The sequence below is a fragment of the Gymnoscopelus microlampas genome (genome assembly GCF_963454915.1).
Source record: "Gymnoscopelus microlampas genome assembly, chromosome: 7".
NCBI lineage: Eukaryota > Metazoa > Chordata > Actinopteri > Myctophiformes > Myctophidae > Gymnoscopelus > Gymnoscopelus microlampas.
Genome location: NC_139944.1, coordinates 28,215,676 through 28,230,958, shown reverse-complemented (window position 1 = coordinate 28,230,958; position 15,283 = coordinate 28,215,676). Strand labels below are relative to the sequence as shown.

The following is a 15,283-nucleotide window of genomic DNA, read 5'->3' as shown; positions in this document are numbered from 1 at the left end:
GAGTGCAATTGAAGTACACTAAAATAAAGTATGCTAACAGTGTATTACAAATGTCTGAAAAATAAATGTACTTATGTTAAGTATACTAAAAGTACACTTATAAGCATTAGTAGTTTATTATACTTTTTCAAAGTACACTGGCATACAACTTTCAATGTTCTTACAGTAAAGTACAGTTATTTTAAGTATATTTAAATACATTTCTAATGGAGTGCAATTAAAGTACACTTAAATAAAGTATACTAACAGTGTATTACAAATGACTGAAAAATAAATGTACTTATGTTAAGTATACTAAAATTACACTTATAAGCATTAGTAGTTTATTATACTTTTTCAAAGTACACTGGCATACAACTTTCAATGTTCTTACATTAAAGTACACTTATTTTAAGTATATTAAATACATTTCTAATGGAGTGCAATTAAAGTACACTTAAATAAAGTATACTAACAGTGTATTACAAATGACTGAAAATAAATGTACAATTCTTAAGTACACTAAAAGCTCACTTATAGGTATTAGTAATTTAGTATACTATCTCAAAGTACACTGGCATACAACTTTTAATATACTTACATTAAAGTACACTTCCTTTTAGTATATTAAAATACATTTGCAATGGAGTGCAATTATAGTACACTTACATATATTAGACTAACAGTGTATTACAAATGACTTTACTATAAATACACTTTTCTTAAGTACACTAAAAGTACACTATTAAGCAGTTTCAATTTAGTGTACTTTTAAAAAGTGTGCTTACATTTAATTAAAAATATACTTTGCATAAAGTACACTTTGGATAAGTACATTAAAAATACATTTCAAGTATTCCATAATTAGTATATTTATTTTTAGTACATTGAAGTTGAACTTAATTACATCTTTTTTTAAGTATACTTTGTATAAGTTTATTTTTAATATACTTTTAATTAAGTACAAAAATCCAAAGTATACTTTTAATAATATTAGTGCACTTATATTATATTTTTCATATACTAAAGTATACTACTTTTTTACCTGGGTAGAAGTCCACAATGTTATATAATGCTCAGAAGCCTGATTAATCCCACATGTACTCTGTGAATGAGAGTGTGTGTGTGTGTGTGTGTGTGTGTGCATGTGTGCGTGCGTGTTTGTGTATGTGTGCGTGTGTGTTTGTGTGTGTGTCTGCACACCTTTCCTTGCCGGTTACATGATTAGCGATGGCCTTGGATTGAATCCTTATAGGTCAGCTCATAGAGGGAGGCGCTGAGAGAGTGAGGGAAGGACTTACGGAATGAGAGAAAATGACGGGATGATGGATGAAGACATTGTTCAGCTGCCTCTGAATGTAGAAAGAAAGAAAGAAAGAAAGTAAGAGAAAGAAAGAAAAAAGACAGAAAGAAAGGGAGGGGGAGGAGGAGAGAAAGAAAGAATTACATTTTAGAGAAAATAGAGAAAACAATTGCCAAATGTCAAACCTACCCAGACACACCTCACACCCACACAAATGCTCTCTCTCTCACACACACACACACACACACACACACACACACACACACACACACACACACACACACACACACACACACACACACACACACACACACACACACACATCATAGCAAAGAGCGTACAGAAAGACAAAACACATCAAAGAGAGAAAGACAGAAATACAGAAAGAGAAAGAAAGAGAGAGAGACAGACTTGTGGGTGGTGAGAGAGAAAGAAAGAGAGAGAGAGAAAGAGAGAGAGGGACTGTTCCACTCAGAATGTAAGCCATATGTGTGTCCCGGCGAGCGCTGCCTCAGAGAGGAAAATAGAAAAAGATATTACCCGCAAAGAAACGATTGTTTCTACCTCTCCCCTCCCCTGTTTAAATTCCTTTCATACTGGCCCCATGGACCATGGCGGCTGGACGGCCGTCTGGAGTGAGTGAGAGAGAGAGAGAGACAGAGAGAGAGAGAGAGAGAGAGAGAGAGGGAGAGAGAGGGAGAGACAGAGGATAGGGAGAAAGAGAGAGAATAGAGAGGGAGAGGATTGAGGGAGAGAGAGAGGAAACAAGAGGAAGGTGTGTGAGAGGGGCAGAGCCAAAGCAGGGGAGGAGGAAGGGAAATGAAGTAAATGAGTGAGAGGGGAGTGAACAGAGAGCAAGGGAGTGAAGGCGAGGAGAGAGTTAAATATCAGAGAGAGAGAGAGAGAGAGAGAGAGAGAGAGAGAGAGAGAGAGAGAGAGAGAGAGAGAGAGAGAGAGAGAGAGAGAGAGAGAGAGAGAGAGAGAGAGAGAGAGAGAGAGAGAGAGAGAGAGAGAGAGAGAGAGAGAGAGAGAGAGAGAGAGAGATCCATGAAGTGCTTTCTGTCTGAGAGAAAGAGGGTCAAACACACAGAGAGCTGCACAGAATAAAGGATATGAACGAGGGAATCATGGAGGAAGAGGAGGGAAGGTAGGACCCTCAATATTATACTGCTTATTTACACACACACACACACACACACACACACACACACACACACACACACACACACACACACACACACACACACACACACACACACACACACACACACACACACACACACACACACACACACCCTTCAGTGTTAATTGAACATGAGTACAAAAAGTGGTGCGTTATTACCCTGTCAGAGTTCAATTAACACTTAAGGTTTTTGCACATACTATATGCATTTGAGTGTGTATTTGTATGTGAGTGCATGCAGGCAGGCATGCTCTCTCTCTCTCTCTCACACACACACACACACACACACACACACACACACACACACACACACACACACACACACACACAAATGCAGGTGCATGAGCACATGCAGGAATGCGCACACATGCACACACAGGCATATGTACACACTGCTTGGCTTCTGCGTCTAGATCTGACACATCTTGTGGAGACAAGTGAGATATGTGCATGCTTTAGTTTAGAAGTGTGTGGGTGGGGGGGGGGGGGGGGGGGGGGCTTCACATGGAACAGCAACATGAGGTTGTGTGTTGTGTTGTTTGAATCGCGTACTGTGTAATGTGAGTGTACAGGTGGGCGTGTCAAAATGTGCACTATATACTACCTAATCTATAGCCACTTATGCTATATGTTAATGGTTGACCAGGCCTTTAGGCCCTTTACAAACCATATCAGTCTCCTGTTCTGTCCTATGGACTGTGTGTGTGTGTGTGTGTGTGTGTGTGTGTGTGTGCGTGTGCGTGTGCGTGCCTACACACAGAAATCAGAAAGTGCAGTAAGTTTGTTCAGATAAGGCATATATACGTATAGGCTACCCTCTTTTCCCGCTGTTTCCAAAGTAGTGGTTCAATTGTTAGAGGCAACTTTTTGTGAAAAATATACATTTCATGCATGCACCTAAAGTTTCATCCAGTAGCAGGCATATATACAGTACAATAGTTGCCCCTGCCCCAGTAGATACCCCCTCTTTAATTGTAGATAATTTCCCACAGATAACTATAACAAAGGCAGAATGATGCTAGAAAATGTATGCAAACTTACGTCTATTGTATTACTACTTCTGTGCATTCTGCTATGATAAGTTTGCCCACAACACTGTCTTTGGGCAATTGGCTTGATGCCCAAATATTTTGTTTTTTGTTTTTTGGCACAATGCATATTCCCTCTCTTCTTCTCACATAACATTTCCTTGACTGACTGACCTCTGTATCTGTCTGTCTGTCTGTGTGTCTGTCTCTCTGAGTCCATTTTATGCCTGATATGACAGACAGACAGACAGATACAGAGATCTATATTATGGAGAGCTCTGTCTGTCTGTGTCCCGTTTATGCCTATACATTATATGGAGATCCTTGCTGTCATCAATAGGACATCAGAGTAAAATGGTCTGTTTATTCAAAGGGAAACGTTGCAGATTTTCAACTTAATCCCATTGTTCTGATGTGAGGAGTTGAATAATAAATACTATAATATAGTGTGAAGATCTAGTCACTAGATCTTACACTAGATTCTAGTGTTTTGGACCATGCTGCTTAGTGCAACTGATAACCTGTTGACCTTTTAACCTTTGACTCTGGTCAAAGTACAAGGAAAAAAATACTATTGGTTGACTATTCCTCTGATCTCCCCATAAAACCCCTGGTAATTGGTTTGAGGCTTGTAAAGTGGGAGCGTGTTTTAGACATTCATGCCTGCATATTATTTGCACATATCCATGGTGGTTGTGTGTGTGTGTGTGTGTGTGTGTGTGTGTGTGTGTGTGTGTGTGTGTGTGTGTGTGTGTGTGTGTGTGTGTGGAGAGAGAGAGAGCGCATTAATAATTGAGAGATACGAAGAAACAAAAGGCCACTTCATCTTCCTGTGGACAGTTTCTTGGAAAACAATGTGTTCCCTCAGCGGAATTCCTTTAGTTTAAACTATAGTTAAACAGAGAAAGAGAGAGTGAGACTGTGATTTAGGGCGGGCGTGTGTGTGTGTGTGTGTGTGTGTGTGTGTGAGAGAGAGAGAGACTGAGAACAAAGCGAGAGAGAGAAAGAAAGAGAGAGAGAGGGAGCAAGCGAGAGCATTGAAGCTGAAAAAGGAAGCGAGGGAGGGAGTGGCAGAGGGAGAAGGATGAGAGACATCTGCCATCCCTCCGCTATTCAAAACAAATCCATCTTTATTTACTGTTGGTGCATATTACAAAACACTGGGATCCAGAGTTCAAAGTGAGGCATGTGGTGTTATTCTTCAGCAGAGTGCCTTGCGGAGGCATTCTGGTAGCCCAGCCTCACAGTAAAGGTCTCAGTGGTCATTCAACTCTGACAGCGTAAACATTTTGTACACTCTCAGACACTATTTGACACTGATGATTTTAACTGTGGCGTTGATATGCGTGCCACATAACGTATGCTTACTCAGGACTGACCTCACTGCTTGGAAGCTGGCGCATGACCTGTGTGGCATTTCATCATATAACGTCAGAGGTAAATTAAAGTTGCTGTGTGGAATTTATGTAAATGAATAAAACGTTAATACATGTTAATACAACATAACCAGCACATCTGCAGTGGTTGGAGGTGGTCTCTCTACGGTTACATTGAGAAATGTAGACCCTGGTGTCGGGCAGGATACCGCATAAGCACCCCTTAGGGATCGAAATGTGGTCCCTCGTGCGAGATACAGGTTCAAATCCTGGGGAGTAGGGCATAAAAGTTACGCATTGCAGTTTTCAATGCTTTTGCGCTCTCTCTTTTTCTTTCCTATTGCAGTGGTTCTCAAAGTAAGATACTTACATGGCTGGTCAGACAAAGAGCCGCTCCCAACAGTCAGTTGAGGACAGTTCTAGAGTCAAGGCCAGAAATAATACGTTTGCACAGACCAGTGCAGTAGTTTCTCCATCAGTAAAGTACAGACCAGTATATTAGCTTCTCCATCAGTAAAGTACAGGCCGGAACTTCTCTCAGTCAGTGCGATGAAGTGTTGATCTTTGCACTGTTGTCATGGGTTACAGCTTCAGGGGGTTTTAGGAGAAAGAGGTTTGTCAACACACTTGACATTTAAAGGCACTTCCTTGTACCAGAGTCTTGTGAGGAAACTCACCTGGACACACACACACACACACACACACACACACACACACACACACACACACACACACACACACACACACACACACACACACACACACACACAATAATCTGCAGCATTATTTTAGCCATCTGTGGGTGCTGTCTGTCTACACCTTAACAACTTTGGACAGTGCAAGATTCACGCACACATACGCACACATACACACACACACACCCACACACACACCCACCCACGCACACACACACACGCACACGCACGCACACACACACACACACACACACACACACACACACACACACACACACACACACACACACACACACACACACACACACACACACACACACACACACACACACACACACACACACACACAGACACGCACACACACGCACACACATGCACACTCATACATACAATGTTTTCTCTTTCTTTCACGTATGCATTCATGCAGTACAGTAGGTGAGTGGGTCTGTGTGGGACTATCAGTTGCTCTGGGTGCATGCCTTCATTATTGGAGGGAGATGTGGGCTTTGCGAGAGAGAGAGCGAGAGATTGAGAGAGACTGAGGGACAGATAGAGAGAGAGAGCAAAAGTAAACTGAGAGTAAGAGAGCGTGCGTGCGTGCGTGCGTGCGTGCGTGCGTGCGTGCGTGCGTGCGTGCGTGCGTGCGTGCGTGCGTGCGTGTTCAGGGGAGGTAGAGCTTGGAATGTTACTCGAGGCGCCTCCCGGCAGCTGGAAGGCTTTCACTTTACGGGAATCCTACTCCTGGAAAACTAGGAATGGGGATGAGAGATCTGGGAAGGTTACTCAGTTACTGTAACAGCTGCTGTGGCCAAGCCTCGACTTGAATAAACCACGTCATAGGACTTAGAGATAGGGATATGCAGGGTGCCTTTTGTATAAAGGGGGGGGGGGGCTTTTTCTTAACCACTTAAACTCTTTTCGTGGTTGACCAGAGTTCCTCGGAGGTCTTTTCTGTTTTGGCTCTACACTAAATATCACAGCAATATCACAAGCTCACAGTGCATCGCAACACGATGCATTGTGAGCTTGTAGATCTGCTATTTACGCTATTGTTGAATATTTCGAAAATATGCCAAATATATCAGACAGTCTACATTTCCCAAAAGGAAATGCATGTATTTAATTCAGTCAGGCCAGTAGCAGGAATAAAACATATCCCAGCTGGTGATAAGAATGAATGACCAGAGGGCGGATATCAAAAGCAGAGGTATGGTATGGATCCCCCTCCACTCCCAGCAAATCCAACCCATGGGGATATACAGTACAGTACAGTACACACACACACACACACACACACACACACACACACACACACACACACACACACACACACACACACACACACACACACACACACACACACACACACACACACACACACACACGTTGATAGACTGCCAAGGGCCGGACATGTGGCATCACAGGCTGACAACACACAGTACCTGAAGCACTTCATGGTATTCAAACTGAAAGTTTGCTTCCTGTGCCAAGAGGCCCAGACATCTATCTGTCTGTCATCTTTACTGTAGTCATGAAAGCAGGCCAACAGGTTATCTATGTGGGACATCTCGTCTATCAGGGCAGGGTGTTGCCCCTGTGGTTATTTGTCAAGTGATAGGATAAACACAGAGTACCTCTATGCTCTTTAACCACATGAATCCGAGCGTACCTACTCTGGGGCAGAAATAGCAGATATACTGTTACTAACAGTCTGTTAAGGATTACGACAGGTAGGTGGCCTCAGCTGCTCAATCAATGGATGGAAGGACACAAGCATGGATTCCCGGAAGTAGTAATTCAGATTAAGATCTCTCAGGGAGCTAGTCAATTGTAATCCTTCGAATCACAAGACAAAAGCTCACAAGATAATGCAGAACATTTAGAAGTAAAGTTAGAAATAAAGCAAATAATTATAGATAATTGACGATCAGATGACTGGAGAACACATTCGGGGCACGGGGGTTAAAATAGGCAAGGAGGTTACGTCATGGTTGTGTTATCCGTAAAATAATACTGTACAAGCTCATTGTGTCGCGCTGCAATGCGACACATTTTGAGCTTGTAGATCGGCTGTTTCCACCAAAGATATTTACTGTAGTGCAAAAACAAGAGGCGGGTTAGTATTATATATAGCCCTTAGGAATCCGGTCAACGTGGGGTAAATAATTCCAATAATTAGATATACCGAAGATAAACAGAACCTACTCACTCACAAGCACACATGTTAATCCATGAAATGGAATGCAATATGCTTTGATAACATTATAAGTTTGTACAGTATTGAGATAATGGTGTTGTGCCAACTGACAATGTTATGTTTCGGATGATCTGGCTGTGGAATTTGCTTGATACTTCCTATTTCCTGTCTGAGGTGAAAACCTGAGATTGGATCTCTTACCTTTGTGTGAGGCTGGCTACGACTGGCTGGAATTCAGTAGTGGAAAGTAAGTAAGTCAGTCAGTCAGTGTTCTCAAGGCAAGTACTGTACTTGAGTTATTTCTTTTGTTTACTTGAGTATTTCCAATGTTTGATACTTTTACTTCTACTCCACTACATCTCAGAGGCAAATATTGTAGTTCTTACTCCAGTACAAGTTACTTTGCAGATTTAGATTATTATATACAAAAAACATACACCAACCAATTAAGCCATATTTTACAAGTTGGTTATTCGAAAATAGCAGCTCACAACACATCGCATTGCGACCCATTGTGAGCTTGCAGATCAGCTATTTGTGAATTTGAATACAGGACTTTTACTTGTAGCGAAGTATTTATTTACAGAGTACTTAGTAATATACATTTCATTTCTGTCTCACTGCTACACTTTGGATTTCTTAGGCTAATGCAGGTCCATTAAATACATTTTCAACTTTGTGTTCCCTGATGCATATTGACAGGCGTCAAATGCAAAGCAGTGTCTACTTTAAGTCGCCTTCACAGCCTCTGAAGACCACTATACTACAACTGTTTGTTTTACTATCAAGCGTGACCAAACCAATTAGCTGTGTAGGATAGTCAGTGTCTGTAGCTCAGGCAACTCTGGCTAATCTCCAGCTGAATGATACTTAGCAGCACATGGGGAATTCCCTTTTCTGTGAACCACAAAAAATACCCCCTATGTCTCCCCCATGACTTGGATATAATTCACTTACAAATTGAGAAACATGCCTGTTTCCTAAGTTAATTCAATCAAAGCGAGATGCTATGCTAGCTTGGGAAAACATGTTTTTGTTTTCTAAAAACTAAACAAATAACCTCTTTTTATCTGAACATGATTTTTTTTGGACTCAAAACATCCTTATTACAGACTTTTTGTATGTAAATGTCAAATACACATCTGTATTCCAGTCATGACCCTTAGATTACAATGGCAGGAATGTCTTATTATCTATAATTACCGTCTATTTGTAAACTTTTATGGCATTCTGTGCTTCATTAAGTGAAAAAGAACAGAGAAGACAGAGACGGAAGATGACAAGCAACCCAATTTTGGAGATAATGACATGGCTCTGTCTTCATGTGTACTATCTGTAACTAACTCGAGCTTCAGTTCCAGTGTACCTATCCTATACTTTTTATTTTAAGTACAGAAGAACATGCTTGAATCCTACTTAGTCATACTGTAGATGGGGCACTTTACCGTGGCAGTGATTCTAGCCATTTTAATCAAACCATTGTAATTCCAAACCTCACTCTTGTTCTTTGATGGCGAGGAGTTCAGTGTTCTGCATGTTATCAGAATGTTCTCTGCATATCAGGCACGACCAAGGACAGTCTATGGTTTAACTAAGGAGGACATTTGCTTATAAACATTACTGTACGATAATTAAGTCAGCTGTAGCCATGGTTCCTTTATCATGTTTTTAGATACAGATATTGTGGCCTGATATTTCCCTCTCAATCACAGAACTGAGACAGGATGTATGCTCCTGTTAATGCGACTGTAGTCTTATGCTTCCTCCCCATCTACTAGAGCGATGTCAATGACAAGCATCATCTGATGCTTGTCAGTGAACTCCCAGTGAATATGGAGGAGGATGAAGGTTTACAGTAGCAGTAGTAAATGTCAAGGACTCCCATAACCCTGTGAGTGTACAAATAGAACCAAATGGACCCATCAGCCAGGTCCATATTTGGGCATATCAAGAGACAGACACGCACGCACGCACGCACGCACGCACGCACGCACGCACGCACGCACGCACGCACGCACGCACGCACGCACGCACGCACGCACACACACACACACACACACACACACACAATTTAAGTGTAAACATTTACCCTTTTGGATCCATTTTTACACACTCAAGTTTAAATGACTGGTCAGGATTTTATTGTAAACTATGATGTCAAACTTCGCATGCGAGGATAGTGAAGTGATAGAGACACATAGGTGGTGATATGTGAGACAGCTGATGAGATGAATGTGAACCTGTGAGGTTGCAACTTTAGTCTGTGTCTTTGTAAAACCTGACCTCCCGGTTTCTATAAACTAAATACCAGTGGTGGAAGAAATACTCCGATGTTTTACCTACAGTAAGTAAAATTAGCAATACCACCTAATCAAAATATACTTACAGTACTCAATATGCAGAATGTCCCATTTTACACTTGTAATAATGTTTAAAAAATAACAGACAAGCTCACAATGCATTGTGAGGCGTTGTGAGCTTGTAAGATCGTCTACTTTTGAATATTCGAAGAATAAAACAGGGCTTCACTACATTTTTCAAATGATTGTAGTGTGTAGTAAAAAGTACAATATTTGCCTCTGAGATGAAGAGTAGTAGAAGTATAAAGAATTTTTAAATGCTCAAGGACCTCAAAATTGTACTTAGATACAGTACTTGTACTGTACTTGTACTTAGAGTAAATGTACTTAGTTACTTTCCACAATTGGTTGGTGGAGGTCTCTTGAACATCTCAAGGCAGTAAAGAGGCTCTGTTTAAGTGTGTTTTGTGTGATGTTATCTACTAGGAGGGTTGTTTGCCTGGCAAGACTGACAAGTTCCAGCTGCATTCAAGTGGACGGCTAATTTGTATAAAAGTGCATTCTGCAGACCCTGACCCCAAATTGCTCTTAATCCATCTCCTGGCTGTCAGGGATTAACTTGGTTCCTCCCAGACTCGCTGACAAGTCTCCTTCATCACTGTTAATCGGGCCCTTCATCGGTATTCTGCCGCCCACAGATCACCACAGCAAGCCATTTCATCAGCACTGTCACATCACTACCTTGCAGGAGAAAATCAAGATGGAAAGTGATTAAGTGACACCACACGTCTGTAAAATGTGTTGACAGCTAAACTAGAACTAATTGTTTTATGGAACATTTCACCTGGTCACATCTGGACAACGGCGCCCTGGTTGAGTAGTTGACCTTTGACCGTTAGGTCAGGACCCAAATTAAAGATAAAGATAAAGTTGATGTTTGTCAACGATCCTGTCAAAACATCTGATGACTCACCTTTAAGGCCTTTAGATTTAGATAACAAGTTTATGATGTTGAGTAGTCATAACATTCACATACAAATGTCTACTGGATATGGTTTGGAAATGGAAAACCAACAAATAAAAAAACAAAAAAATGGTCAGAGTAATCAGTTTTGATAAGCTGAATTATTACTGTTTTGAAGTTGCATTGATGTGATTTAATACTTCAAAAGTAAGCCCGACATGCTTTAAAAGTCATGGCAAGCGCTCAAGTCTGCCTGTCTGAGTGGATGTGGGACATTGGCAGCAATCACAAGCACCCTTGAAATGGTCGAGGGGTCCACAAGGGTTGGCGTGTCCCACAAGTGGCATCCATTTTTAGAGCTTTATTAGTAGAATGGAGAGACAGGAAAGAGAAGACATACAATATACGTCATTAGTTGGAATCAAACCCTGGTACGCCAAGGAACCACGAATGCCCTTTATTTAACCCTATACTTCTCTTTTATCAAACTTATTCACCAAAAATAGCTGACCTACAAGCTCTGCTATTTTTGCTGAATGTTTGCTTATTTTCACTGAATATTCATCTATTATGACAATGCTCAGAATACTTCGGAAAGCGAGGATTTGTGTGGTTAATCAATACTGATAGTGCGATGATGTGTTCTGTGTTAACATCACTAATATGTAATCCAAGATTGATCCGTCTGTAAGATTAACCCAAATCGTAAGTCTCACATCTGAAAAATATCTGAAATGATCGAAAAAGGTCTTTAACAAGGTTTTGTTGTTTAATCCATTAAAGAGTCTCTAATGGCCTCTTATGAATGTGTATTCCAGAACCCTCCACTTAACAGCAGAGTTTTACTTTGCCTGCAGCACTGGAAATCTCTTCAAATCCACAAATTCTCATTTAGGGCCTCAAAGGACTAAGTAGAATAGCCCTCCCCCATGTAATACACAACTCACTATCTCATATCATTGCTGTTGGGCAGAAACCTTGTATCTCCGTATCTGCAGGCTCACACCATGTTGTGAGCTTGCACTGAGTCACTGTTAAATTAGTTTTTCAAGATAATAATAAAGGAACAGTTTAGAACATCCAAGGTTTCCACCCGACAGCGACTATATCTTTCACTGGGCTGCATGGGGATATACAGTACATCCCACAGTGCTATTGAGTTTCCTTTGGAAATGTGTTTTGATCCTGAACTTCACCCAACAATGTAGCTTGGTTGGAATCACATTTAAGAGCCAGAGGGGTTTTCCTGGATCAGCAGTGAGCAGATCAATTATTCAATGTGTGTTCATCAGGCCTATTCCACATCAGATCGTTGTGGCGTGCTTGATCTAATGCAGCGATTACTTATTTACCTCATTGACCATTCTGTCCAAGCTTGCAGGAAACCTAATTGTTCTTTTAAAAATTGAGAGCTGGGAGTCAGTTAGTGCACCGCCCTTTATGCTCCATTGCTCCCTGTCAAGCACGAGGAACCGGGTTCGAATTCGACCACCGGCTCATTATTTGTGCCTGTGTGCCACCACACCCAACATGTGCCATCCTCAGTGACATCCTGGCTGCACCGTTGGTCATACTCTCACATTGTTCTCACTGTTCATAACCTCAAATGTACTGTGTGTGTGTGTGTGTGTGTGTGTGTGTGTGTGTGTGTGTGTGTGTGTAAGAGAGAGAGAGAGATCATGTTTCTGCTTGTGTCCTGTCTGAGTCATGTCAGTGAGAGAGAACAGGGATCCATTACACTGCTCCAGGTTCTAGTATCACAGCTTCAACATAATATTCCATTGTTCCATTCCGGGTTGTTGACCTATTATTTGGTATCATATATAATTCAACCGTTAATGTCCACAATGTGGAACATTTGCATTGTTCAAACTTCCATGTGGCTCCACTCCCTCTCTGAGCTAAAGCACGAGAAAAAACATGAGACAGGGTCTAATAAGGAGTGGATCTAGGACATCCTGTGTCCAGTCTATGATGTCAGTCATTTATGATCAGTCAGTACTAACTATGACATCAGGCATTTCCATATTTGGGTAAGGTTTCTGCCCAATATGGCCTTCACTGACTAAATGTTTGAAAAAGTCAAATATTTCCAAAAACACCTGTGAAAAACTCCAATCAATCAATCAATCAATCAATCAATCACTCAACCTTTATTTGTCATACCATTTTTTAAGTATTTCTAGAAATGCAGTGAAATGTACACAAGCCAGCTCCACGTATAGTGAGCAAATAAAACAAGATAAACAGTACTAAAACAGCGACGGCGTCTGGTGGATCTACAAACTCACAATGTGAGCTTGTAGATCTACTATTTTCTGCAAACGTTTTTTCCCCCACAACACGGATGCTGGTGGTTTAAGTGGTTATACTTCATGCTGGCACACAAACACCTTGAATTAAAACACGCTCACAATTAATGCCATTACCTTCTGCTGCGTTTACCTGTCAAAATGGCTGCTGTGAAAAGTGTCCATTACAGCTTACTGCAGTGCATCCCCATCAATATGGATGTCTTCCACTCCCAGGCAGATGAGCCCTGGCATGCTCTAGAGCTATCCCTGGCACCGTGCCCACCACCTGCTATCACCACTGGCAGCAGCACGCTGATGCTACTTATTAGCATTTAATCCCTAATGTATGAGGATCGGCAGAGGATATACTTACTGTGGGGTGCACATATGGGTGTGTGTGTGTGTGTGTGTGTGTGTGTGTGTGTGTGTGTGTGTGTGTGTGTGTGTGTGTGTGTGTGTGTGTGTGTGTGTGTGTGTGTGTGTGTGTGTGTGTGTGTGTGTGTGTGTGTGTGTGTGTGTGTGTGTGTGTGTGTGTGCGTGCGTGCGTGCGTGTGTTTGTCTACTCTATGCATGCACACCTTTACATAAAGTGTCATTTAAATGTAAATGTTAAGTAATGCATTAACACCACTGACTAGACGCTCTCAGGGTGTTTTTTTCCTGGCTGAATTACTGTACAGTTATGCCGGTAATGACAACTACTGCATTATATACAGTATGTCTGCATGGTACCGTGGAATAATGGCTAGGATGTTGCATGAAGCTACTTTGCAGTAGTAAAAGGTACTTTTTCTTATATTTCTTTGTTAAAATAAGTCTCTCCAGCTCAGGATACCAAGTTTATCCCATGATGAAAGAGACCTCATACTGGATGCAGGATAAACAAGTGAAATTGGAAATGTTTTAACCAAAGACATTAGTAGAACATTGGTATCCCTACTATCAAAATATAGTAATCATTAAAAAGAAATACAAAAATACAAAATCACTTACACTACCTTTAATTCTGCTGTGAAATAATAAGTTCTTTGGCTGTTTTGACAGTGGTGCGTGACTCCGTCATACGGCAGTGTATAAATTAAGCATAAGGCCAGAGTGATTCTGTGTCTGTCTGTCTGTCTGTCTGTCTGTCTGTCTCTGTGTGTGTGTCTCTCTCTCTCTCTCTCTCTCTCTCGCTCTCTCTCTCTCTCGCTCTCTCTTCTCTCTCTCTCTCTCTCTCTCTCTTCTCTCTCTTCTCTCTCTCTCTCTGTCTCTCTCTCTCTCTCTGTCTCTCTCTCTCTCTCTCTCTCTCTCTCTCCCCCTTTGAAAAAACAAAAAAAACAATACACATGTGTTATGAGGTTGTCCATTGCTCTCTCTCTCTCTCTCTCTCTCTGACAGTAAGACAAACCGGTCTAGTGTTCACCATGCTCCTGACATGTTTAGTCACACGTCCATTCAGCCAGTCCCCTAGGGGGCATGATATCATCAGGGTATAAGCCAGACAGATGTACAGGCAGGGCCTCTAGAGATAATAGTGATGACCAATACATTTCCTTTGCCACTACAGTATCAGGTTTTTACGGCCCACTTATGCAATTGACCTGTTTGGGGAGCTCCTGGGGATGTGATGTGAAGCACAGTGATTTACTGGGTGTCTGTGCAGCATGTCTCCTATTTCCTGCTGCTGGGATGTGTAGTATATCTAGCCTTGCGTGCCCAGACAATAGGGTTTAAACTGTGGAATAGAAATCACTTGCTCTCTGAGACTGGGATTTCTTGCGAAGAGTTCTGTGTGAATTTGCTATAATGGAACAGTATGCTCTTTTGGTGTGTGTATACTGTATGTGTACAGTTTATGCATTTGTGTGTGTGTGTGTGTGTGTGTGTGTGTGTGTGTGTGTGTGTGTGTGTGTGTGTGTGTGTGTGTGTGTGTGTGTGTCTCTGTGTCTCAAGGTATTTCTGAGAATGTGTTGTGAATGTCT

At 41.5% G+C, this 15,283-nt stretch overlaps 1 protein-coding gene across 1 annotated transcript in view; it reads left to right on the top strand.

Moving 5' to 3' along the window:
* Nucleotides 1-2,303: 2,303 nt before the first annotated feature.
* Nucleotides 2,304-15,283, top strand: part of LOC311048515 (pleckstrin homology domain-containing family A member 6-like) — a gene marked incomplete at its 3' end in the record, with an annotated part of 40,973 nt that continues 27,993 nt past the window's right edge. Inside the window, exon 1 of the mRNA XM_084061775.1 lies at nucleotides 2,304-2,429. Coding sequence (XP_083917901.1) covers nucleotides 2,395-2,429 — 35 coding nt within the window. The 5' untranslated portion in view covers nucleotides 2,304-2,394. The remainder of the gene's footprint in view (nucleotides 2,430-15,283) is intronic.